The sequence below is a fragment of the Pelodiscus sinensis genome, chromosome 3 (genome assembly GCF_049634645.1).
Source record: "Pelodiscus sinensis isolate JC-2024 chromosome 3, ASM4963464v1, whole genome shotgun sequence".
NCBI lineage: Eukaryota > Metazoa > Chordata > Testudines > Trionychidae > Pelodiscus > Pelodiscus sinensis.
In genome coordinates this window covers 28683391-28707978 of record NC_134713.1, presented here as the reverse complement: position 1 = coordinate 28707978, position 24588 = coordinate 28683391, and the positions used below count along the sequence as shown (strand labels likewise).

The window sequence follows — 24588 nt, the reverse complement described above, 5'->3', positions numbered from 1 at the left end:
CACAACTTTTTAGTATCTGACCACTTCAAAAACACTAACACAATTATTTTGACTTTACCCGCCATGAGATTAGGTGGTGATATCCCTATTTTATAAATGGGAAACTGAAGTACAGGCAGTCCCCGGGTTACGTACAAGATAAGGACTATAGGTTTGTTCTTAAGTTGAATTTGTATGTAACTCAGAACTGGCTCCAGATTCAGCTGCTGCCACTGAAACTGACCAGGGGCTGACTACCGGAAGCTGGAGGCAGAGTTGCTCTGCCCCCAGCTTCCTGGAATCAGCCTGATCAGTTTCAACAGCTGCTGAATCTGGAGCCTGGGACAGAACAGCTGGGGCGCTGCCCGGTAGGTTCCCACAGGACCAACAACAAAAGCCTGGTCTGCTGGGGGGGGGGGGGGGGCGCACTAGCTGCGCCCCCTCATCCCCCAGCAGACCAGGGAGACCCAAGCAAAGCCGCACAGCCGGAGGGACCCCGCCACCCGTGTGGCTTTGCTCCTGTCCCCCTGGTCTGCTGGGGGAGTCCAGAAAAGCCGCTGGACCCCCCCCCCCCCCAGCAGACCAGGGACACCCGAGCAAAGCCTCCGCCTGGGCGGCTTTGCTCCCGGGCAAACTAGCAAAGCCGCCCAGGCAGCAGGACCCCCGCCACCTGGACGGCTTTGCTCCTGTCCCCCTGGTCTGCTGGGGGAGTCCAGCAAAGCCTCTGGACCCCCCCAGCAGACCAGGGGGACAGGAGCAAAGCCGCCCAGGAGGCGGGACCCCCGCTGCCTGGGCGGCTTTGCTCCCGGGCAAACGAGCAAAGCTGCCCAGGCGGCGGCTTTGCTCGGGTGTCCCTAGTCTGCTGGGGGGGGTCCAGCGGCTTTGCTGGACCCCCCCAGCAGACCAGGGTGACCGGGAGAAGCTTTTCTCGCCCCGGAGGACACGGGCGGCGACCCGCCGCCCGTGAGCTCCAGGGCGAGAAAAGCCCCGTTCGTAAGTGCGGATCCGACATAAGTCGGGGACTGCCTGTACAGAGATTCAGATCAAAAGTGTCCGCTAATTTTTGTGCCCAACTTGAGACACCAAGGACTTGAATTTTTAGATTTCTTAGCGGCGAGGATTCAGATTTAGACTAACATGGCTACCCCTCTGATACTAGATTTCTTAGGTTTCATATGACACATAATATGTATAAAACACAATTTCCCTTGACTTCAGCTGCAGCTGTGAATGCTCAATACTTCTGCAAATCAGATCATATGATATCAAACTGGCACCCAGAAAATTATACACACAAACTAGCCATCCATGAAATATTTACTTAAAAGTGACTTGGCCAGAATCACACAAGAACTCTGTTGCAGAGATAAGGACAAAATTAATTCTTCAAACAGAGCAGCAGTCAACTGCCTTTGGCATGGAATCATCCTTTTTCTCTTCCTACAATCCCTTGCCTTATTCACTACATGCCTTCCAGCTTCTGTAGTTCAAACAGATATTGCACAGACAACTGCCTCCTAAACTACACAACTCTAACTGAAATATTTAGCAGAAACTGTCTGGTGCACAAATGACACAGATATCCTTTGGAAAAGAATAACTCCATGTAATCAACAACTGCATTATGATGCATATGTAGAGGTGGGCTGAACTACAGCTATTCAGAAACCTTTATTCTGATATGGAGTGCATGACATTTTAATCTTTACACTCTTACCAAAGTTTTTTGTTTGCAAAAGTTTGTCGTTTGTATGTAAGTTAAAAAAATGAAATTTATCTTTTGTAATAAAACAAAATTAAATGCATTCTAGGGAAAAATCAAAGATATTAATTTTGCAGAAAAGAGGGCATCCTAAACCATGCATGACAGAGCAATTTCATGTTGTATTAGCTCTCTATATAGTACTTTGCCAAGATAATTAATGTATTAGTGCCATCTGCTGGTATAACAACATACAGTGCATAACAAAGTTAGCATTAGAAGCAGTTCAGTGTGATGAAGTTAAACTATTGCTCCGAGTCCATATTTAAAGTTAAGATATTGATACTAGAAAGCTAACTGCAGCATATCCCTTTAAAAAAAAATTACGACTACATTTCAAGTTTAATTTAGATCTTACCACAAATATACAACACAAGTGTGCACAAGAAATTGTTCACCTATATTTCTTGAAATCAAGCTGTGTAGTTATGGCAGATCTAGCCAAAACTCTTGATTTGGTGCCTCATGCATGTGATTGGCAGATATAAATATGCCATGAGCTAATAAGAGAGCAGTGCACACCTATCCTTGTTAGAAGTCCTGGTGACTCATTCTCAGACAGACAGAAGTGAAAGTGGGTTGGTATGAGCCCTGGCTCATACATGGTCAATGTCAAAGCGCTGCCCCAGCAGCACTTTAATGTCATTACCCCTTTTGCTCTTCCTCTCCTGATTGGTAGTACTTCTGGATCCTACTGGCAGAGCTGCCAAAATGGGAGGAGCAACAGGGACAGCTGTCCTGGGTCGTGGCAATTTAAAAGAGCCTTAAGCACCTGGCCACCATAGCAGGACATAATTTTTTCCTAATCCTTCTATCATTCTCACAGCTCTTCTGTGAACCCTCTCTAATTTATCAACATCTTCTTGAGCTGTGGATACCACCTCAAGTATTCCAGCAGTGATCTAACCACAGCCAAACACAGAGATAAAATAGCCCTTTTTCTACTCCTCGACATTCCTCTATTTATGCACCGGAACATTACATTAGCTTTTTTGGCCACAGTGTCACACTATAAGCATTATGTTCAGCTGATTATCCACCATTACCCCTAATTTTTGTAAATAGATTCTACATTCTTTGTTCTTAAATCAGTGGTCTCCAACCCTTTTAACCACAGGATCACTTTTTCAATTTAAGTGCAATGTAAGATCTACCTCAAACCCAAATACTCTTGCCCAACTTCCTTCTTGCCCCTTCTTTGAGGCTCCGCCCATGCTCCACCCCTTCTCTGAGGCCTCACCCTGCTCACTCCGTCTCCCTCTGCCTCCTCAATCCTCACTCAATTTTCACCATAATGGGGTAGGGATTTGGGGTGCAGGCTCTGGTCGTGGGCCAGAGTTTGGACTATGGAAGAGGCTCTGGGTTTAGCCCAGGGTAGGGTATTGGGGTCTAGGAGGGGTTTCAGGGTGCAAGCTCTGGGAAGGAGTTTCGGTGCAGGGGGACTCATGTCTGGGACAGGAGGTTGCATGTAGGAGAAGGTTCAGGGCTGGGACAGGGGTTCAAGAAGCAGGCTCTGGCTGGGTATCGTTTAAGTGAGATGGCTTACAGGTGGTGGAACAGTGGTGTTAAAGCAGGCTTACTCTTGCCCTGGCCCTGTGCCACTCCTGAAAGCAGCTGGCATGGACTTCAATGGCTCCATGAGCTGCCCTCATCTACAGGCACTGAGCCCACAGCTTCTACTGGCTACGGTTCCCTGTTATTGATCAATGGGAGCTGCAGGAGTGGTGTCTGAAGGCAAAGACAGCAGGTGGAGATCCCCTGCTCTGCCTCTCACTGACAGCCACTTTCAGGAGCAGTAATTACCATAGGGATAATGACTTCAGCCCATGGAGCAGATATGTTTCACCAGGGTTATTTACATTTCATGCTTTATTTATATGAACCTCCACTGGTACAGCTGCTTGAACCTCCCATTTACCATCCAGAAGTGGCATTGATTTGAATTGTTCTGCAAGCAAGGCACCACTCTGCAAGTCAATAAGCTCAATTTGGAGGTCACTTGGGAGATTATCCACCACATATGTGAAAGGAGAGGAAAACAAAGCCATGCCCCCCACTTCTAACCTATTACCTGGCAGCTGCCCAGCAGGCACAAGCCCTTTGAATAGAAGCTGTTGAAAGGGCTCATGCCTCTGGGCAGCTCCCAGGCATCGTTTAAGTGGCCACTGGGGCAGAGCTGAGAGCTCTTTTCAATTGCTTCTGCCAGGCAATGCAGCTGCCCAGAAGGTGAGTCCTTTAAATAGAAGCAGTTGAAAGGGCTCACATGTCTGGCTTCCTAACAACTCATTAGAGGCTGGGGGAACTGCAAGCCCTTTTAAGTGCTTTTATTTAAAGGGCTGGTGCCTTCCCTGTGCCTGTCAGGCAATCTGTTGCCAAGCAGCTAGGGAACACAAGAGCCCTTTAAATAGAAACAGCTGAAAGGGCTAGCAGCTCCCAAAGCCTCTAGTGCATTGCCGGAGATGCAAGATCCCTCTGAGCTGTTTCTATTTAAAGCACTCTCCTGGTTAAGCCCTTTAAATAGAAACAGCTGAAAGGGATCGCAGTCCAACAACCCCTTAGAGGTTTGGGGAGCTATTTTTATTTAAAGGGCTGGTGCCTTCCCCAGGGCTAGGCAACATGTTGCTAGGCAACAGCCAGAGCAACAGGAAAAGGCCTTCCCCACAGCTGCTAGGTGAAGTGCGGGGAAGATGCAAGCCCTTTAAATAGAAGCAGTTTGAAGGGCTTGTGCCCCTCTCCTGCTCCAGGCAAAGAACTAAGGGGAGAGCCTGAACTGCCTCGCAGGCTGGATCAAAGTCCTAGATGAGCCGGATCCGGCCTGCTGAGAGGATTTTGTCCACCCTTGCTCCAAGATCCCGATCTACTGGTTGGTGACCACTGTCCTAGATATAAACATTTAACCCTATCAAAAAGGCATACCGTTTGCTTGTAACTTGAGACTCAATCCAGGCAATGATGTTTTGTAACCTAAAATTCCTTGAGACAATGTTATCAATCTCCAAAACAAAAAAAAGACAGCAAGACCTGACTAACACGGCTACATCTCGATTACTATTCTACATGCAAGGCCAAACAAGAAACTGATCGAAAACTTATATACAGATTCATGTCTTGATCTGAGACAACAGATAAAGCAGAGGTTATTACCCTGTACAGCAAATGGAATTCTTTAAGATGTTTGTGCCTATAGGTGCTCCACATTAAGTGTGAGCTTTACTGCACACTTTTAATCAAGAGATTTTTAGCAGCAGTGTCAGATTTAGGGAGGCAAGGACCTATCATTGCTTCAGTACCTTTTCAACTATGAAATCTGGTAAGGCAAGGACTCTGAAGCAAAAAGGAATAAGGAGGAGTACTGGAGCACCCATACAGACAAATATCTTAAAGAACTTTAGTTACTATACGAGTAAATAATCTCCCCTCCTTCAAGTAATCTTCCCTAGGGATGCTCCCTTTGGGTGACTCTCAAGTAGCACCCCAACTACTGAAGTGGGTGCTGAAGAAACTGATCTAGTACAGTTCTGAGAACAACAACAACAACAACAACATCATCATCATCATGAAAAGCTTCATCTACCCTAGAGTGAAAAATAGCACAGTGGCAAGAAAAAATGCACAGATAATCAGGTGGTAGCTCTGCAAGTGTCTACAATGGGAATGTCCTTAATCAGGGCAGTAGGAATGAATTAAGCCCTACTAGAATGGACAAGTTACCCTAGATGAGAAGGAGGGGTGCACTCTAGAACTTTTGCAACATGCTAAAATGCACCCTGAGATCCATTTTTACAGTCTTTGGGTACAAACAGGAGCTTCTTTCATCCTGGCAATGAAAAGGACAAACTCTAGGAAAGTTTAAACAGCTTAGTCCTTCCAAGGTAGGATGCAATGTCTCTTCTTATATTAAGAGTATGAAGACTGGCTTTCTTCCTTGAAGTGTGGGGTTTGGAATAAGAGACTGGCCTCTGAACTTCCCAATTCATGTGCAAGTAAGATGAGCTCTTCCACAAGAAGTGAGGATGAAGTCATAAAGTTACTTTGTTCTATTAAAACACTCTGTAGAGTGGATCTGCAAGAAAGATACCCCCTCGTCTCCCAGATTTTTGGCCAAAGTAATGACTTCAAGGAATGAGGTCTTGAAAGATAAATGGAGAAGGGAACAGCTCCCAATGGGCTCTAAGGGTAGTTTATTCTGTTTCTTAGTTCCAGGATGGAGCAGGCATTCTAACATGAGGAAAAAGGCCAATGAAACCCTAAATGAATCTTGCAGTCAGAGTGTGTGAATACTGAAAGCTCATCAAATGATAAACAAAATGCTGTTAATAGTAACCAGGTAGACTCTGTAAGTCAGGACTAAGTATTAAATAGAAAATGTCTGACTGGTATTTCTCTACCCTGTTCTTAAAAATCTCCTACAACGAAAATTCCACAATCTCCATAGACAATTTGTTCTAGTGCTTAATTACCCTGACAGGAAGATTTTCCAAATGTCCAACACAAACCTCCCTTGCTGCAGAGCTCTTTGATCCCTAACTGGGTGAATGCCTGAGACATCTATGTCCCTAATGATAACTGAAGAACTACTGGAAGGAATTGCCCGGCTTTGGGGTCACATGGCAGCCTGTAGCTCTCTCTCTCTCTTTGGGTATGTCTACACTACAATGTTATTTCGAAATATCTTATTTTGAAATACCACATCTACACACAAAATGCATTTCGAAATAGCATTTTGCTATTTCAAAATAGCTCGTCCACACTGAGTGGACACTGAATTGCATTGAAGGCCAGCCAGAACCAGGTCCAGCAGGTCAGGAGTTTATTTGTGTGGCTGCTGCCGGAGGCTATCTGAGGCTTGTGCCTAAAGGGACCCCCACACCCCAGGCAGCCGGTTCTCAGCTTTCCCTGCTTGCTTGCCTACCTCTGATGGACAGCAAAGCATTTGTGTGTCTGTGTGCTCTGGTTGCCCTCACTCAGGACACCATAGCACTCTGCAACATGGAGCCAGAGCTGCTCCTGGGCACTCTGGTGCTTCTCATGAACGCGCTGATGTGAGCCTGGCTGCACTTTCTGCAGGCTGCCATCCAGGAGGTCCATCAGGGGGCTGTCAGTATCCAGGAGGCCCTGTGGGAGAGCTTCCACCCTGAGGAGCACTAAGAGCCTCCCTGGTCTGCCCCACTGGGGGGTTGTACTTCATTCCTCCCCCACATCGTTCCAGCCCCCCTTCCTGATGTCAAATACAATACACGTATTTTCACGAACACAAACTTTCCTTATTTAACAAAACTGGGAGGTAGGGGGTGAGACGGCGCGTCGGGTTTCCCGTCTCCTGCACCCCCGAAATGGCACGAACAGACTCCACCAGCCAGTAGAATAGAGGGAGTTTATTGCTTCTCCAGGATACAGCACAGCACAGATGTCATCTGGTTACAGGAACTGGGGCTAAGAGGCCTCAGTGCCCCCTTGAGATGGGGGGTGGCTGGGCCCTACAATCCCAGCCCCCTCCCCAGCTCCTTCTCCCCTCTCCTTCTCCCCTGCTTCCCAGACAGAGACTCACTAACTCTCTTCCAGCCCTGCCCCCCAGCCAGGGTCGGCATTTCACCTTCCTTTGTTTCTCACCTTGGGGGGTAGCTGGTCAGACAGGTTGAGAGACCCTTTTTGCATAATTACTCCTCCCCTGTCCTGCTGGGCCGTGGTACAGACAACAGCCAGTGGGGGTTACTACAGCCCCAGCATAGAAACCAGCAAGATACCCCCCACTATGTCACAGGGGGGGATGAAACTGGTGAGACTGGAGAAAGGAGGTGGGAGAGGGGAGAGGGAAACCTGGGAGGAGGGAGGTGGAAGCGGGAAGCAAGGGGAAGAAGGGAGAGGGGAAGCTCAGGGCTTAGGGTTGGGGGTCTTGCCGGACCAACTTGATTGTCATGCGAACCTGTTCCTGGGTTCGCATGTGGCCTTTGGTGGCCAGGGCTGGCAACTATCCTGCCATAGATGGCCACGTTCCTCAGTCTAGTGCAGAGATCATGGACGTTAGGGCATCCCCCCAAACCTGAGTACGGTCCACCCTGATCTCCACCCTGGACCAGGAAGGTGCCTGGGAGCTGGCAGACTGCTCCTGGGGAGTGGCGGAGGGCTGGCTGCCAGTGGCTTGCTGGCTCATGTTTTGGGGCCACTGACACAGAAGCAGTGACTGCTGGCTCTGGGCCCACAGGCTTGGAGCTGGCACAGGCACTATGGGCAGAGTCAACCCCTTTACAGGCTCCAGGGAGGGAGGGAAGGGAGAGGAGTATTCTTATTTGAGGCTGGAGTGGCCACTAGGGCACCCTGGGAAGGCTTATTTTGAAATAAGTGTCTACACAGCACTTATTTCAAATTAGCTATTTCGAATTTGGAGTTATTCCTTGTAGAATGAGGTTTACCAAATTTGACCTTGAGGTTCACTCAAATTTATTTCGAAATAGCGGTTTGGCTGTGTAGACACTAGTAAAGTTAATTCGAAATAACAGCTGTTATTTCGAATTAACTTTGATGTGTAGACATACCCTTTCAGAGTGTGTCCATGTGTGAGTCTGTCTGTTCAAGAAGAACTCCTAATCAGTCAGAGCTATGTCCACCAAACGTGGTATGCAGCTTCCTCTTCTTCTAACTTAAAGCAAGCTCACAGTTGATTGTGCCAGGACAACCAGAAGCCTGGGGAAAGGACAGTTTTCCATAACATACAAAAGGATGAGCTGCTGCTCAGAGAAGCACAATAGGAAAGTGTCTGCAGGGCAGAGCTATCCTGCAGAGTGTCCGCTGAGGACAGCCATACCACCAAGCGAGTGTCCAGCAGGACTCGGGCTCCACCATCTTGTCTGCCAGCACGCTGAGTAAGTAGCTCCCCTGCTCCAAACACTTTCCCCCCCTCCCAGCTCTTGGCTGCAGTGCAGGGAGAGGGGGAAGAAAAAAGGATTCTGGAAGCCAGGGAGTGGAGGTGAGGGGAGAGACAATGACCTTAGCAGCCTTGTTTGTTTAAAGGCTTAACACAGTAAACAAGCAGAGAATTCAGTGAATAGCAATCAGTACATGTTCTTTGGAACATCCTCAAATAAACCAATTGCCAAGGTAAAGATTCACCTAATACCATAAGGAAATCCTTATGCCTCATTTCAAAGTGCGGTGCTGAAAGTCCATCTTTGCCCTGGGCTCTACAGAGTATGCCCATGCTTTGAAAGCTAGGCAGTAGGGAATATACTTAATTGCTCTGGGGGAATGACACACAAGAGGTCAGGTTACATAAAAGACTTATGAGAGGATGAAGCATGTTCAGTAGCTTTGTGGGAGTGGTGCATATGAAGTCCAGTCACCCTAAAAACTGTGAGATGCTTGAGCATACTCCATGATGATAGAATCTTAAGCAATTTTAGCTTCTACAGTGAAGTCTCTGCTGAGCATGTGTCAATTGTGATTTTTCACAGTCTTGTACCTTGGCCAAATATGGGCAGATTTTCACAAGTACAGGAAGACAAATCTGACACAAAGGCCAATTTTCCACATCCATGTTTGAAAGCATAGGAAATTTAAAACATAAAAGATCACAAGACTTTCTTTATAACAGGCAAAACATTTTTTTCCCTAATCTCATTCTTGGAAATGTCTGGCTAAATTATTCCACACAAGTCCATCCTGAGATAGGCACTTGGCATGTAAAATTCCAATACATGTTATGAAAATTTAGCAAAATTAAAAGCAAATGAAAAAAAGGTGTTATAATGGGAAGCGTTGGACAACTTTAACAAGCAATGCTATCAGCCTTCCCCATAATAAACTTCTGAAAGAACCACTGAGAAGTCTAGAAAATAATTCAAGAACCTTTGTTAAATATATTACCAAATAAACACCCACCTGTTCATACAATATTATGACCCTTTTAATATTTTAAAAATTATAATTTGATTGTAGATGGCAAAGAAACGATGTCTTAATGAGATGAAAATTAGCTCAATGAAAACACAATAGCTGTGCTAACCAACTATGCACAAGCACCACATACAGATCTTAATAAAATAACAGTACACACAGATAAACAGTATACTTGCTTTAATTAACAGAGAACGTCTTTTTTTAAAAGTCAACATTTCCCAATACTTAACACAGATTTTAAATATTGGGGAAAGAGTTGGGAATTTCAGACACTAATATGGTAAATATTGGCAAATATTGGTACATCATCATAAACCATTCCTACCTCTCATAGATGGTTTTTAAAGTAAGCTGATCTGGAACACCTTCAGTCTCTTCCAGATACAATATGAGCCAGGATGTCCTGTATGGCCACTGCTCTGTAAGATTGATCCAGCTAGCTAATCTATCCCAATTGAAAGTGATCTGATTAGCTCTCAATAAACGTCCTAAAAATACAAAAGGTGAGGTGAGAAAGGAAACAATTCTTAATAGCATGGTCTTTTGTCATACCATAACAGCTGAAAGTCATGTAGCCTCTTACTAACAAAAAGTAGTAGCCTATGAGCAGAGGACAAGAAACAATGGGCTTACATTGCCACAAGGGAGATTTAGGTTGGACATTAGGAAAATCTTTCTAAATGATATTATAACTAAGCTCTAGAACTATGGTGTTCAATCAGTTCTGAAGCAGTAGGCACTATAGTGGCTACTGCTACAGCAAACTAGCCACACTCAACCGGCCAAATATCCACATTGTTCAAGCCAACTACCTACAGTCAATCGGCCAAACACCCACATGTGGTTAACATCTAATGTGTTGGACACCATGGCTCTAGAACAAATTCCCTGGAAAGTTTGTGGAATCTTTGTCACAGGTTTTTTTAGAATGGGTTAGACAAACACCTGTCAGGGATGGTGTAGATCTATTTTTTGTCAAGGTCCAAATTTCTTATTCAAGGTATAGTCAAATCAAGAATTCAAAAACATTTTTCACATCTGAACAACAATAACGATTATAAATAAACAAAAAGATTCCATGATCCTTGAAAAGGTATCTGGTGGTTTGAATTTGGTCCATGGTCCATCTACTGATTAACTCTGGTCCAGATAATACTTAGTTCAGCCTTAAGTGCACTAGAACAGTGGCGCTCATTCTTTACAGACTACCATGCTCCTTTTAGGAGTCTGATTTGTCTTGCTTACTGTAAGTTTCATCTCACTTAAAAACTACTTGCTTATAAAATCAGAAATAAAAATATAAAAAAAGTGTCCACACCATTACCGTATTTTCCGGCGTATAAGGCAACTGGGCGTATAATACGACCCCCTAATTTTCTAGTTAAAAGATAGGTTTTCGTCTTATACTCACCGTGTAAGACTACCCCCCCTTAAGAGGCAAACCGGCAGCGCCCCAGAGCCCCTCCGCCTCCCCAGCTTTGCTCCCGGTGCTTCTGGTCTGCTGGGACCGTCTCCAGCAGACCAGGGACACCGGGAGCAAAGCCTCTGAGGACGCCGGCAGCGGGACAGCCGCGGTGCGCCTGGGCTGCCCCACTGCCGGAGCCCCTCTGCGGCTTTGCTCCGCGTCTTCATGGTCTGCAGACCAGGGAGACGCGGAGCAGCTTCTCGCCCCGGAGTACACGGGCGGCGGGACCGCGAGGTCCCGCGGTCTGTGTCCTCCGGGGCGAGAAAAGCCCCGTTCGTACCTGCAAGTTGGGGACTGCCTGTATACCCGGCGTATAAGACGACCCCCGATTTTTGGGGGATGTTTTTTAGCATAAAAGTCGTCTTATACGCCGGAAAATACGGTACTTAAAAAATTACTTACTTTCTCCTTTTTATCATATAAAATACATCAATTGGAATAAAAATACTGCACTTACATTTCAGTATATACTATATAAAGCAGCATAAACAAGTAATTGGTGTGCAATTTTAGTTTGTTTTGATTTTGCAAGGTTTTTTTTAAGTAGACTTGGGAAAAGTAGGCAAATATCTAAATAAGTTCATGTACCTCCTGGAAGGCCTCTGAATAGCCCAGTTGAGAACCACTGGACTAGACGACCTCTCAAGGTCCCTTCCAGTCCTATGATTCTATATCCATTGATGAAAGGATATGAAGTAATCAACTTAATCTGCACTAACGAGGATTTACTTTAGATATTAGGAAATAAAATCTAACTACATGGATACTTAAGTTCTTGAATATAAGATTGTATAATCTAGGTATGTTAAATTGGGGATAATCAGCTAATCGATTAGTCGATAATGTGCTCGCTACCCCTGCTACAGTTCTGCCACTCGGTGGCTCTTACTACATTTAAAAGGCAGATAACAGCACAGGACTCAGTGAGATCAAAGGGTGTGTCTAGACTACAGGGATTTGTCGAAAAAACTATACCTGAGTCTACACTGCCGCTGAGTTCTGTCAACATAACGTCAACAGAACTCAGCAGTTTTGTCAACGGCTGTAAACCTCATTTTACGAGGAATAACGCCTTTTGTTGACAGAGTTCTTTCGACAGAAGGCATTATTGCATCTACACTGTCCTTCGCGTCTACACTGTCATGTCGGCAAAGCGACTTGCTTTGTCGACAGAACTGGATGTAGTCTAGATGCTCTTTGTCAACAGAAGCTTTTTCGACGTATATGTCAACAAAACTTCTGTTGACAAAAGCCTGTAGTCTAGACATACCCTAGGAGAGAAGCCATGCCGGGCCCAGACAGGTTACACTGCTTCCCCCCACCCTCCCAGCTCCCAGTAGCTTTTACTGCATTTAAAAAGGCAGAGCTAGAGTAGTTCTATTTGACTACTTTTTTACTCTACTATAATCCCCCAATTGGTGGTTTGTAAACAAAGACTGGACTAACACCTGCTGTGATTCCATATATCTTATACACAATACTTAATGTAACATTCCTGTTGAATGATATTATACTATAAACAAGAAAATCGCCAACAAAAACCTGAAAAGCTTGTCTGATGAGACCAAAGAAAATATAGTTTAATTTTATATAGAAATTCAACATGCTCTAAAACTTAAAATTAGGAATTTTTTTAATAAAAGGATCTTTTTATAAATAGGAAACTACTTTCCTAATCTGCACACCAAGAAGTATGCCTGTCTGCCAGCATCAAAATACTCCCCTGGTAGCTTGACACATCTGCAATTATTAATTTTCCTAATTTTATACTGCCAACGCTACCTAATGAACTCATATTTTGGTATTAAATATTTATGCTAAATATAAGAAAAATCTATATAAGCAAAGAGTACATGAAAGTCACATTTGTAAATACTTAATATTGACTATCTTTTAAAAGGTTAATACCACATTTCATCTCATTTTTATGCAATGGAAATACTAATATTAGCAACTTGTCTACAAATGCAATTTTTCTAAAAAACGAATGTTCTCATCATTAAAATCACAGTCATTTAGGGCTAAATGCTTTAGACTGGGGTGGGAAACCTACAGTCCCCCATCTATGCTGCTATTTCTAGCAACGTATTGGTTCACTGTCAGAGCAGAAAAGCCTCACAGTCAGTCAAGGCAGCGGAGAAAGGCACCAATGGCTCCCAAATACTGGACCTGTTCCCTGCCACAAGAAACTGCTTAAACTTTTTCCTCTCGCCCCATCAGGGATGCAAGCAAGCAGTCAACAAGTCGACTACTCGATAAGCATAAGCCTAATGGGTAGTCGACTTGAGTGTCGACTACTTGCTTCTCCCCCCCCCCCCCCCCCACACCTGCCTGCATAGGGATAGCAGTGGGGGGAGAAACAGGAGACCATCTCTATGGTGCCACCTGCTCCACCTTCCCCCAGCCTGTATCAGAGGCAGTCCTGGCCTCCACAAAAGGGGCTACTGCCAGAGTAGCCTCTGTTCCTGACAGACAGGGATGATGGAGCAGCCTCTGTTCATGGCCGGCCCTGGCCACCTCCGACAGAGGCTACTCTGGCAGAAGCCTGCAGCAGCCCCTGTTTTCAGTGAACAGGGTTGGCCACCGTGAACAGGGGCTGCTCGACTCAGCGTGTGCCAGGACCAAGCAGTCTCAGCTCATGTGGATGCTGTGCCTCTGCATTTTAAATGTAGTAAGAGCCTGGGTGGCTCCTAGACCTGCTGCAGCTTTGCAGAGTGGCCTTAATCAACTAATCATGTAGTCAATACAAATTGTATCAATTAAACAATTAACCAGATAGCCACAAATTAACATCCTTACTCCACAGAAAGGCTCTAGGAGCAAAATTCCATTGTAATTTTTCCCTGCTGCAGCAGTGGGGAAAGGCTCTGGTAGGGTGTAGGCATTGAGAAAAGGCCCTCCTCTTCTGCCTATGCTCTGCCAAAGCCATTCACTGCTGTGTGTAGCATGACAAGCCAACACCAGTTGGTTATAATAGTCTGAAACAACACAGATATACTGACCACTGTTCCCTGAGTGAACAGAGCAGAGGCTGCTGCAGCACAATCTGGCAGGCACCTGGAGCCAAACACAGGCTATTCCAAGCACTTGCAGCCTGTTAAGGACCAGCTGGGGCTAGGTTAAAAGGCTTCCCTTCAGAGAGGGTAGGGGAGCAAAGGACTGGGAATGAGGAGTTGCACTGTGGAGAAGCAAGAAGGATGGGGTCAGATACCAGGAAGAGGGTACTAGGAGGGATCAATTTCGGGAGAGATCCAATGATAGGATGCTACACTGGTAGTGGAGGAAACAGTGCCTGTTGTCACTGCCTTAAGGTCTCTGGGCCGGAACCTGGAGAAATGGGTGGGCCTTGGTTCCTCCCAACCTTCCCCTCACCACTGCAGAGTATATCCCCAAGGCTGGCAACTGGGATCAAGGAGGGTTTCACCCCAAACCCATTGACTGGCCTGTGATGAAGGTGGCTCAGCAGGGTGTGATCCTTGCCTCTAGTAAAGGGTGAGAGGCTACACTGAAAACAAAAGCAAGTCTCTAAGGCAAAGATTAACCACCCAGAAGTGCAGCACCAGCCACTGTCAGGCAAAGCCAGAGGTCTGCAACAGTAGCTATACACTGCCTCCTTTTCACTACAGCATGTGTCTACCCATATCCTACCGGCTGCTATATGCAAAAACTTTCAAAAACTTCCTATTCTGAATAAATAGGTCCTTCCCCTTACCATTTTTTTTCAGTTCACAGAAAGGTTATAAAGATATTTTATATTTAGGGTACACCTAGACTATAAGCCTTTCGAAAAAGCTTCTTTTGAAAGAGATCGCCTAGACTGCCACCAGGGTTTTGAAAAAGAGAGCCATTTTTTCAAAAGAGAGCCTCTTTTTCGAAAGAGAGCACCCAGGCAGTCTGGGGACACACTTTTGAAAAAGCCCTGTTTGTGGTCAAGAATGCCTTTTTTTCAAAGAGCTCTTTTGAAAAAAGGCATTCTTCCTGGTAAAAGTAGGTTTACTGATTTCAAAAAAACTGCCGCATTCTTTCAATTTAATTTTGAAAGAACGTGACAGCAGTCTAGATGCTGGTGAAGTTTTTTTTTTTAAAAAGGCCACTTTTCTCGAAAAAACTCAGTCTAGACACTCCCTTAGTGTATATTAAGTTGTAAAGGTAAGTAACTTCTCTTACTTGTACCAAAAACTATCTATATCTATACACACACACACACACACACACTTCATTGTATCAAGCCTGAGTACACGTTAGTTTGGATTTTCTCTGTACTCCTTTTTGTATCTGAGGCAGGGGACGTGTTATGGGTGTCAGAAATTTGATGCTAATGGTGAAATGCAAAGACAAAATTGTGTTGCATGCACTCCTTCTTGCTCTTTGATTGTTTCACATCAAACGTTTTAAATATTTTTTACCATAAAAGTATCAGGAACACTGAAATCTAGACTTCTGTTAGGTTGGAGAATTTGAGAACTAGAAAAGAATAGGTGACATCTTAGAATAATTACCCAAACTACAGCTTTCCCAAAACTCCAAATGACCTAGGAGTTGAAAGCAGTTTCTTTCTGAGGTCTGAGTGTTCCTGTGAATAGTCTTTACTAGATTTGATGATCTTGTGACTGTCAAAGGAAAGGTAGGTGGTCCTGGTCATCAACAAATCTAAAGACACTATGATAAATTGCATTTTTCATATGAGAACAAACATGGATTTTTTTTTACATTGGTTTGAAGGCCCAACTTCAGGAAGAGCCCTCTGAGTGGATGATAGCACTGTTTTTGCAAGACCAGCCCTCAAACTGCTCATTATTGAGGTCTAGAAAATAATAAAACTGCCCCTTGACAAAAGATAAGCAGCCACCACTGCTAAAACTTTTGAAAGCTCTCAGAACCAAGAAAACTCAGAAAGGGAGCAACCAGTATTGAAAATTATTCTGGCCTATACCAAGCAGGGTTTTTGTTTTTTTGTGGGGGTTTTTGAGATGTGTGTATCACTACATGAAAATATCTTATAGCAAAAAAAACAAAACAAAACAAAACCACAAAAATACTCACCACCACCACCACAAACCTAATGCCCTGAATCTAATGAAGAATTATAGCTTACTGCTGTCACATCTCCTTTCAGTCTTCTCCTTTACGAACTAAACAAACCCAATTCTTTCAGTCTTTCCTCATAAGTCATGTTTTCTAGACTATTCATTTTTGTTGCTCTTCTCTGGACCCTCTACAATTTTTCCACGTCTTTCTTGAAACGTTGTTCCCAGAACTAGACACAACACTCCAGTTAAGGACTATTCAGCGCAGAGCAGAGTGGAAGAATTACTTCTTGTGTCTTGCTCACTCCTGTTAGTGCATCCCAGAGTCATGTTTGCTTTTTTTGCAACAGTGTCACGCTGTCCTCTCATATGCTGACTCATGTTTAGCTTGTGGTCCACTGTGACGCCTAGATCCTTTTCTGCGGCACTCCACCCTAGAAAGTCATTTCCTATTCTGTTCAGGCAGTCCCCGGGTTACGTACAAGATAGGGACTGTAGGTTTGTTCTTAAGTCTGCAGACCAGGGAGACGCAGAGAAAGCCCCAGAGTACACGGGCGGCAGGACCGCGAGGTCCCACAGTCTGTGTACTCTGGGGCAGCCCCGTTCGTAACTGCGGATCCGACATAAGTCGGGGACTGCCTGTATGTGTGAAACTGATTGTTCCTTCCTAAGTAGAATACTTGGCATTTGTCCTTATTAAACTTCATCCTATTTATCTCAGACCATTTCTCCAGTTTGACCAGATTGTTGTGAATTTTGACTCTATTCTCCAAACCACTCACAACCCCTCCCATTTTGGTATCCTCTGTAAACTTCATAAGCATAACACTCTATGCCAGTATCTAAATCGTTGATGAAGATACTGAACAGAACCAGTCCCAAAATTGACCCATGTGCAACCCCACTTGTTATGCCCTTTCAGCATGACTATGAACTATTAAGAACTACTCTCTGAGAATGGTTATCCAGTCAATTATGCACCCACTTCATAGTACCACTATTGTAATAAATAATTGCATTGACTGTGGAATGGTTTAGTGCATTCAGCACAGAATGTAAGTGTGTGTCTGACTCAAAGGAAGTGAATGCTCTCTCCTATCGCTGGTGTGAGATTTTGGGGAAAACACTGGCAAAAAGTGTCCTCATTCATACGGAAATGTGAGACCACCTTAGGCAGGAACACAGGTGAAGGTGCAGTTTCACCTTTCCTTATAAAAAACAGTGTACAGTTGTTCCGATGTGAGAGGTGCGAGCTCAGAGACTGCGTTTGGCTGAAGTTATGGCCACCAAGAAGACTATGTTCCAAGAGAGATAGGACAGGCGGCAAGTAGCTAGGGATTTGAAGGAGGTTAAGAAGGATGAGCTTCAGATTCCATTTAGGGAACAGATCTTTGATGTGAGGGTATAACCTGCCCAGGTCCCCTGAGGAATCACCCCACCATGAGGTTCCCAAAAACAAATCAATCCCCACTGCCTGAATGAAACATCAAGATGGCTGTCAGGTGGACACATCTTGTTGTTTAGGTGCAGGAGGTAGTAGAGGATGGTGGGAATGGGAGTTTGCTTCAGGAAGAAACCTTGTTGGTTGGACCAAGTGGAAAATGCTTCCACTTTGTTGTTTATGTGGCCCAAGAAGAGGATTTACGACTACTGAGGAAGACTTCCTGGACAAAGTCCGAGCACTATAGCTTGAGCTGAGTTAGCCATGGAGTTGCACACAATGAGGTGGGGGAACTCCTGGTTGGGGTGTTGCACATGGGCATGGTCCTAGGTGATAAGGACTGGGAGTATGGGCAAGACCAGCAGCCTGTCCACTGATCGGTTCAGCAATGTGGTGAACAAGTGTTGTCTGGACACAGTGGTGCGACTAAGATGAGTGATGCCCTGTCCTGCCAGATTTTGAGAAGGACCCTGTGTATAAAAGGGAAGGGTGAGAAGGTGCAGAACAGTTACTTGACCAAGAGATGTGAAACTCATCCACTATGGACCTTTGGCTGTGATTTTGAAACCCTAACCTTCCCATTGCTCCCTGTCACAAAGAGGTCTGTGGAATGTGGAAAAGGTGATGTCCACCCTGAATGTCCATTTGTGGGTATTAAATGAACAGCTGAGTTGGCCCGCTAGGTTAAGTATTATTCTGAAGGTGGATGTGGTGAGATATGTAGAAGATATGGAGGGCAAACAAACAGCTGAGTTGATCCACTAGCTTGTTTTGCTCCCCCAGTAAGTATGATGTCTGAAGGTGGATGTGGTGAGATATGTAGAAAACACGGAAGGCTTTTTAGCATAGGGAAGAGGAGCAAGCACCATCTTATATATCTATGTAACAGATCATTGTGTTGTTTGTCTAAAATTAAATCGACAACTAAAAAAAAAAGTAAGTGGAGGCACGCTCAGGGCAGTTCCATCCCTGGCTGAGGCAGTTGAGAAGTAACAGAGTGTTTCACTCACACCGCCCTATATCATCTCAGTGTGGGACTGGAGATCTCCATTTGACAGCATGTGGGGCACATGCAGACCTGGAGTGGAGCACCCTTGGGGCACTATTCAAAGAACATCATCTGTTCCTTGCTCAACTAAAGGCTGCAGCTCTAGGTTCTAGTCCTAAATGATGATGTTTTCCACTAATCTTTCAGATGGTTCTCTCAAAAATTGACATAAAAGTCAAGAAGAGTTTAAAAAAAAAGAGGCTTCTTTATACATTACAGAAACCCTTTTTATTGTTTTTTCCTTGCAGTTCACCTTAAATAATAGCAATGTGAGCATTTTTCATTGTATCATATTGTACAATCTGGAAATATATTTAATTTATATAATCAGATAAATGGAGGGCTGGAAGAGACCTTAAGATGCCCTCAAGTCCAGCCCTCTGCAGAATTACAGGACAAGTAAACACAGGCCATCCATGACAGGTATTTGTCCAGCTTGTTTTTAAAAGCTTTCAATGAGGAAACCCAAGGCCTTCCTTGTAAACCTATTCCAGAGCTTAACTACCCTCAGAGTTTTTCTTATTATCTAACCCAAATCTCCCTTGCTGAAGATGAAGTGCATTATTTCTTATCCTATCTATAGTGGACATTGAGAACAATTGATCACCAACCTTCTTAGAACCGCTTTTTAACATATTATAAGGCTGTTATCAGGTTCATCTAACCCATCCCACCCCCCATCTCTAATCTTTTCTCAAGACTAAAAATAGGCATCTTATTAACCTTTCCTCCTTTGCCAGGTTTCCTAAATATTTCATAATTTTTATAGCTCTCCTGCTCTCCTCTGGATTCCTTCCAATTTGTCCTCATCTTTCCTAAATTATGGTGCCTAGAATTGGAGACAGTACACCAGCAGAGTCCTCACTAATGCCAAGTAGAGCAGGACAATAATCTCCTGTGTCTTATAAAACTCCTATTACTCCCCCAGAATCATGTTACCCTTTTTGGGAGGCTGCATCACATTGATGATTCACATTCAAGCTTTTTGTGATGCACAATAACCCTCTGTCATAAATAGGAGCTGCTACGGAGAGTCTGACTTACCTGAAGTAAGGGACAAGCAACTGGAGATGCACCTGAGGGAGGGGGCTATGGCATTCAGCCAGTGAAATGCAGACAGGAATTTCAAACAGAGAGAGGGGGTTCCCCCCCTCTTCTTTGAGATCAGAGAAGTTTTTTTCAGGTATGGAGGGAGACAGGCTTTCCCAGGAATGGACTTCTTGAAATATGTAAGTAGGGAAAAGTTTAAATAGTCCTTCAGGTTTTATTGTTTTCCTTGTTTGGGGGGTTGGAAATCACATCTGAGATAGCTAATTGTTTTTCTCCTTTGTAACTAAGAATTGTAACCTAGGGATTTCCCCTGAGTCTATTTCACTCCATGGCTATATAACACCCAGTCTTTTACTATGCTTGCAACAGTAGCTTTGTTTTGATAATAAAAGTGTTTTCCTTTTTGTTGATTAACTGGTATTGACTGATTGTTGTGTCCTTAAGATTGCAGTTACCTGGGAGAAGCAGAGCTCCAATATTCTCTGCAGAATCCCTCTTTTTGTTTTCCTAAATCCAGGTAAAACGAAGGTTGGGGCAGAGGGGATAGCTTTACCTTAGGGAGGACATCAAGTGATCTCTTCTCTGGAAAATGTTTATTTTAGATCTTTTTAAATACACTTGGGTGGTGGCAGCAAAGTTTTGTTATCTTTTTTTCTTGGATCTCAGAGAAACTGAAACCAGACAAGTTTGTCTCTGGAAGTTAGAGAGACAGGTTTCAGAGTTTATTCTGCTAGCCACGTCTCTACACTCAACGAATGTGTCAGGTTGGGAAACTGATCCGTAACACACACCCACTAATCCTTTTCAGCAGTATTACCACTTAGACCAAGAAGGGGCAAATACTGGCTTGTTGGCTGGATCTGGACCACCAGGGTTAAATCCTGGAGGGACCCCACTGCTATATTTACTTGCACAGTGATAGGTACCAGCAATCGCAGCTCCCACTGGCTGTGGATCACGGTTTCCAGCTGGTGGGAGCTGCAGGAAGCGGTATCCTGGTCCACAACACTTCTCACTGTTCCTATTGGCCAGGAATAGCAAATCTGAGGCCAACAGGATTTGTGATTGCCAATACCTACGGATTTGCAGGTAAACATAGTGATGGGGGCCCATTAGTAGCCAATCCTGCCAAACTTGATCCAGCCCGTGGGCTGGTATTTGCCTGCCCAACTCAGACAGTTATTCCCAATTTTGTGGTTGATTTTTCTCTCTTAAGTGAAGTACTCTGAACTTCTCTTTACCTAATTTCATATTGCTGAATTCACACCAATTTTTAAAGGTCATTTTAATTTTCAACCTGTCCTCTGAAGTGCCTGCAACCCGTCCCAGTCTGATATTATCTGCACATTTTATAAGCAGAGTCTCAATTTCATCAACCAAGTCACTAATGAAAATATTGAATAGTACTCTCCATGACTTACCTCTTCGGGAGCCCAATCAATACACCCTCCCAATTTGATAGAAAACTACTGATAACTACTTTTAACCAGTTGTGCATCCACTTTATAGTAATTTCATCTAGACCATATTTCCCTAATTTAATTATGAGAATGTCATTCTTCATGTCAAATGCAGTCTAAATGTATCATACACACGAGAATATGTTTTTGATGCATTTCACCAGGGTTTTAGCCGAATGGCTCCCATTAACGTTAATGACTGACTTTTTTTTTTTTAAGATTTACAAAATGCTCAAGTTATTCTTAATTTTGTAAGAAAACATTCAGTTTTGTTCTGGTTTTGGAGACATGAAGACACTGAATCATTTTTTGGCTATAGCTGCTAGCATTCCAGAAAAGCATCTTACCTTAGAAGAAGGAATTTTTAAAAAGCACTTGGAAACAAATGCATGTATTTTGCCATTCACATACATTACCTTTTCAACAACAGGTGGACCTCTCTGATCTGGCACCCTTGGGACCTGACCAGTCCTGAAGGACAGAATTTGCCAAACCAGGAAAAGTCCACCTGCTACTGGCCCCCCCAGCCTGCCTCCCTTGCCCACTGCCAGCCCTAGCCACCCTGGCCCTGCTATTAGGGCTACTGCAGCCCTAGCTGTGCTACCAGGGCTCTGGGCATGGTTGCAGCCCCAGCACTGCTGGGCTCCGAGCTGCCAGCTGGCCACTGGGGCTCACAGTAAGGACTCCATGGTCCAAAAACATTGCCAGACGAGGGAGTTTTGAGGTCCAACCTGTACCATTTTTTAAATAGTGCCTCATACAAAGTACCACAACTTATTTTAAATTTCTATATCATGATGTTCTGTGACTTTTTGGTACTAAATATTACTCAGAGAGTTGCAGCATCCTGAGAGCATACTGTAATTCTGACCAATAACCACAACATACTGCATACAGTGCACAATTAAACACATCATACACACCTGTCACAGAAACAATGTTGAGTAATCTTCTCATGGTCTGAGGACTGATATCACTGAACCAGTCTTCCGTAACCAAGAGCTTGGTCAGATCAAAAGACATCTGGCGGGTTATAGTCCGATGCATCTGTCGTCTTCGGTAAGTATCCTGGTAAGTGGAAAAAAACCCAGAAAGTATGGTCAGTTTCTCCAAATTGTATATACTTGAAGGGCTTCTCATTACACATTTTGTACTTTAAAAATATTCTTATTTTTACAAGTTTGGCAAAAGGCACAGATGTGTTCTAATACAATGAAAATTTTTCACAGAAAAAAGTTCCTTGCTAAACTATAATAATAATAAAAATAAGCAACACATGTTGTAAATCTACTATATATTTGATTTTGTCAGTCTGCCTGTTCAATAACTCCTCCTACATGATAAAAGTCAGGACCGCCAAATTCAGTATACAGGTCTTCTTAGCATAACTTAAAGCAAGGTAAGTGTTATCGGCTAACATATACCCTGTCCTGCTGGCCCTCCTCCCCCTCGTTTCCCTCTATGGAAATAAGCAGCCTTTGGATCAAGGGCAGCGTACCAGTCTCCAAGATTGAGGGAAGGAATGATCAAAGCCAAGGTCACCATCTTGAACTTGGCTCTGGCAATGAAGGTGTTTAGATTCCTGAGGTCTAGGATAGGAAAAATCCCTGCTTCACTTTGGGGACCAGGAAATCCTTGCTCATGAACTCCAGGGGACTTAAGAGCTGCTGCATTTCCTCCAGCAGGAGATGCTCATGAGAGGGGGTCCCCGAAGGACAGGGCATTGGGGTAGTAGGGAGGGGGCAAGAAGGGGCATATCGCCTTCCTACTGTTCCTAAGATCCACCAATCCAAGGTGATGGACTCCAAGGCATAGTAGAAAGGGAACTGAAGAGGTGAGGCTAGTAGGCTGTCCTCAAGTGCATGCTCAAAATCCATGACGGGGCCCTTGGGTCTTGTTGGAGAGGCCTAATCTGAGGAAGGGAAGGAGCAGCGCCCATTGTTTCTCTCGTTCTCATTCCTCCCACTGCACTGGGAAAAATCCTGTTGGGCAGGCCTGGGAGCACTTCTGCCTGAGAGGGAGTGGCTCTCTGGAGCCCGGATATTTATTTATTTAAATATTTTTACCCCACCTTTCTATTTAAAATATTCAAGGCGGCTTACAAGAACAAAAAAAAATACAAATATATATAAAAATTTAAAATATGAGAATGTAAAATATGAGACCTCGGAGGGACATAACCATCTAAAAACATATAGAGAGGAGAAAATATACATACAGACTCAAACATTAATAAAAACACGAGTAAAAAAGGTGGCTTTAGCCTGACGCCGAGACAACACTAGCGTTGGCGCCATGCGAATATCCTGAGGAAGAGAATTCCACAGCCTGGGAGCAAAAGCTAAAAAGGCCCTGTTCCACGTAGATGTTAATCTTATCTCCACAAGTGGGGGAACACGAAGCAAAGCATCCCCAGCTGACCTCAATCCCCAAGCAGGTTCATATGGGAGAAGATGGTCCTTCACATACCCTGGACCCAACTCATTTAAGGCTTTATAGGTAACTAAAATCTTAAATTGTGCCTAGAAACATACCGGAAGCCAGTGCAGCTGCCGAAGCACTGGCATAATGTGTTCCATATAACTAATGTTAGTTAAAACTTGAGCAGCCGCATTCTGGAACAGTTGAAGTTTCCGAGCAATTTTAGGGTGGCCCGGGTGTCTTTCAGGCTGTGCAGATGATGGTCGGTTTGCTTGGAGACTAGGGCTGGTCCCTCAAAAGGGAGGTCCTGAATGGTAGTCTGGAGCTCAGGGGACACTCCCAACACTTGCAGCCAAAAGCTGCAGCACAACACTAGGCCTGTAGCCATGGTGTGGGCTGCTGCATCAGCTGCATCAAGGGCCACGTGGGAGACTACTCTGCCCCGAATCAACTGATTCGGGTGTAGAAGGGCCCACACCCTGGGTCTGATGATACATCCAGGAGGTCCAAAACAACCACTGGGGAGGGACCTGCCCCTGCTGCTGCACCAGCTGGACAGGCATAGGCTGTGGAGGCCAGGATAGCTGCTACTGCTGTGCCAACATACTCTGGTGCTGGGAGCAAATTAGGTGCTGCGACCTCGACCTAGTGTCCCACGATGGCATGGCAGACTCTGCTCCTGAATCAGTGGAGTATATGGAGGTCGATCAGGATGGTATGGTAACAACCAGAGACCTCCAACTACAGGTGTGCTGAGCCATGAACTCCGGCTTCCCTCAGTGCCGAGGAGGAGGCAGTGGGATATTGGGAAGCGGTGTCGCCCAATGCCGAAGTGCCAATAGAAAGAGGGCCCAATGACAGGGAAGGTGCCACATGGGCCACCTGCATTGGTGCAAGTGCCTGAGCTGGAGTCAGAACCAGAGTTGGTGCTGCCACCAGACATGGCATCAAAGTTGTTGGTGCCCTCTTGCATCTAGTACTGAGGTGCTTGGTGCCATAACCATAGTACAGTGCCATCTGGCTTCACACTCCATCACCGGGC

General features: G+C 44.7%; 1 protein-coding gene across 4 annotated transcripts in view; it reads right to left on the bottom strand.

Moving 5' to 3' along the window:
* The window catches only part of KIDINS220 (kinase D interacting substrate 220), a 194369-nt gene that overhangs the window by 95185 nt on the left and 74596 nt on the right, over nt 1-24588 (bottom strand). For all 4 annotated transcript variants that reach the window (XM_075923523.1, XM_006123619.4, XM_006123620.4 and 1 more), the window contains exons 21-22: nt 22049-22193; nt 9960-10122 (exon numbers count right to left, since the gene is read on the bottom strand). In XM_075923523.1, coding sequence (XP_075779638.1) covers nt 9960-10122; nt 22049-22193 — 308 coding nt within the window. The remainder of the gene's footprint in view (nt 1-9959; nt 10123-22048; nt 22194-24588) is intronic.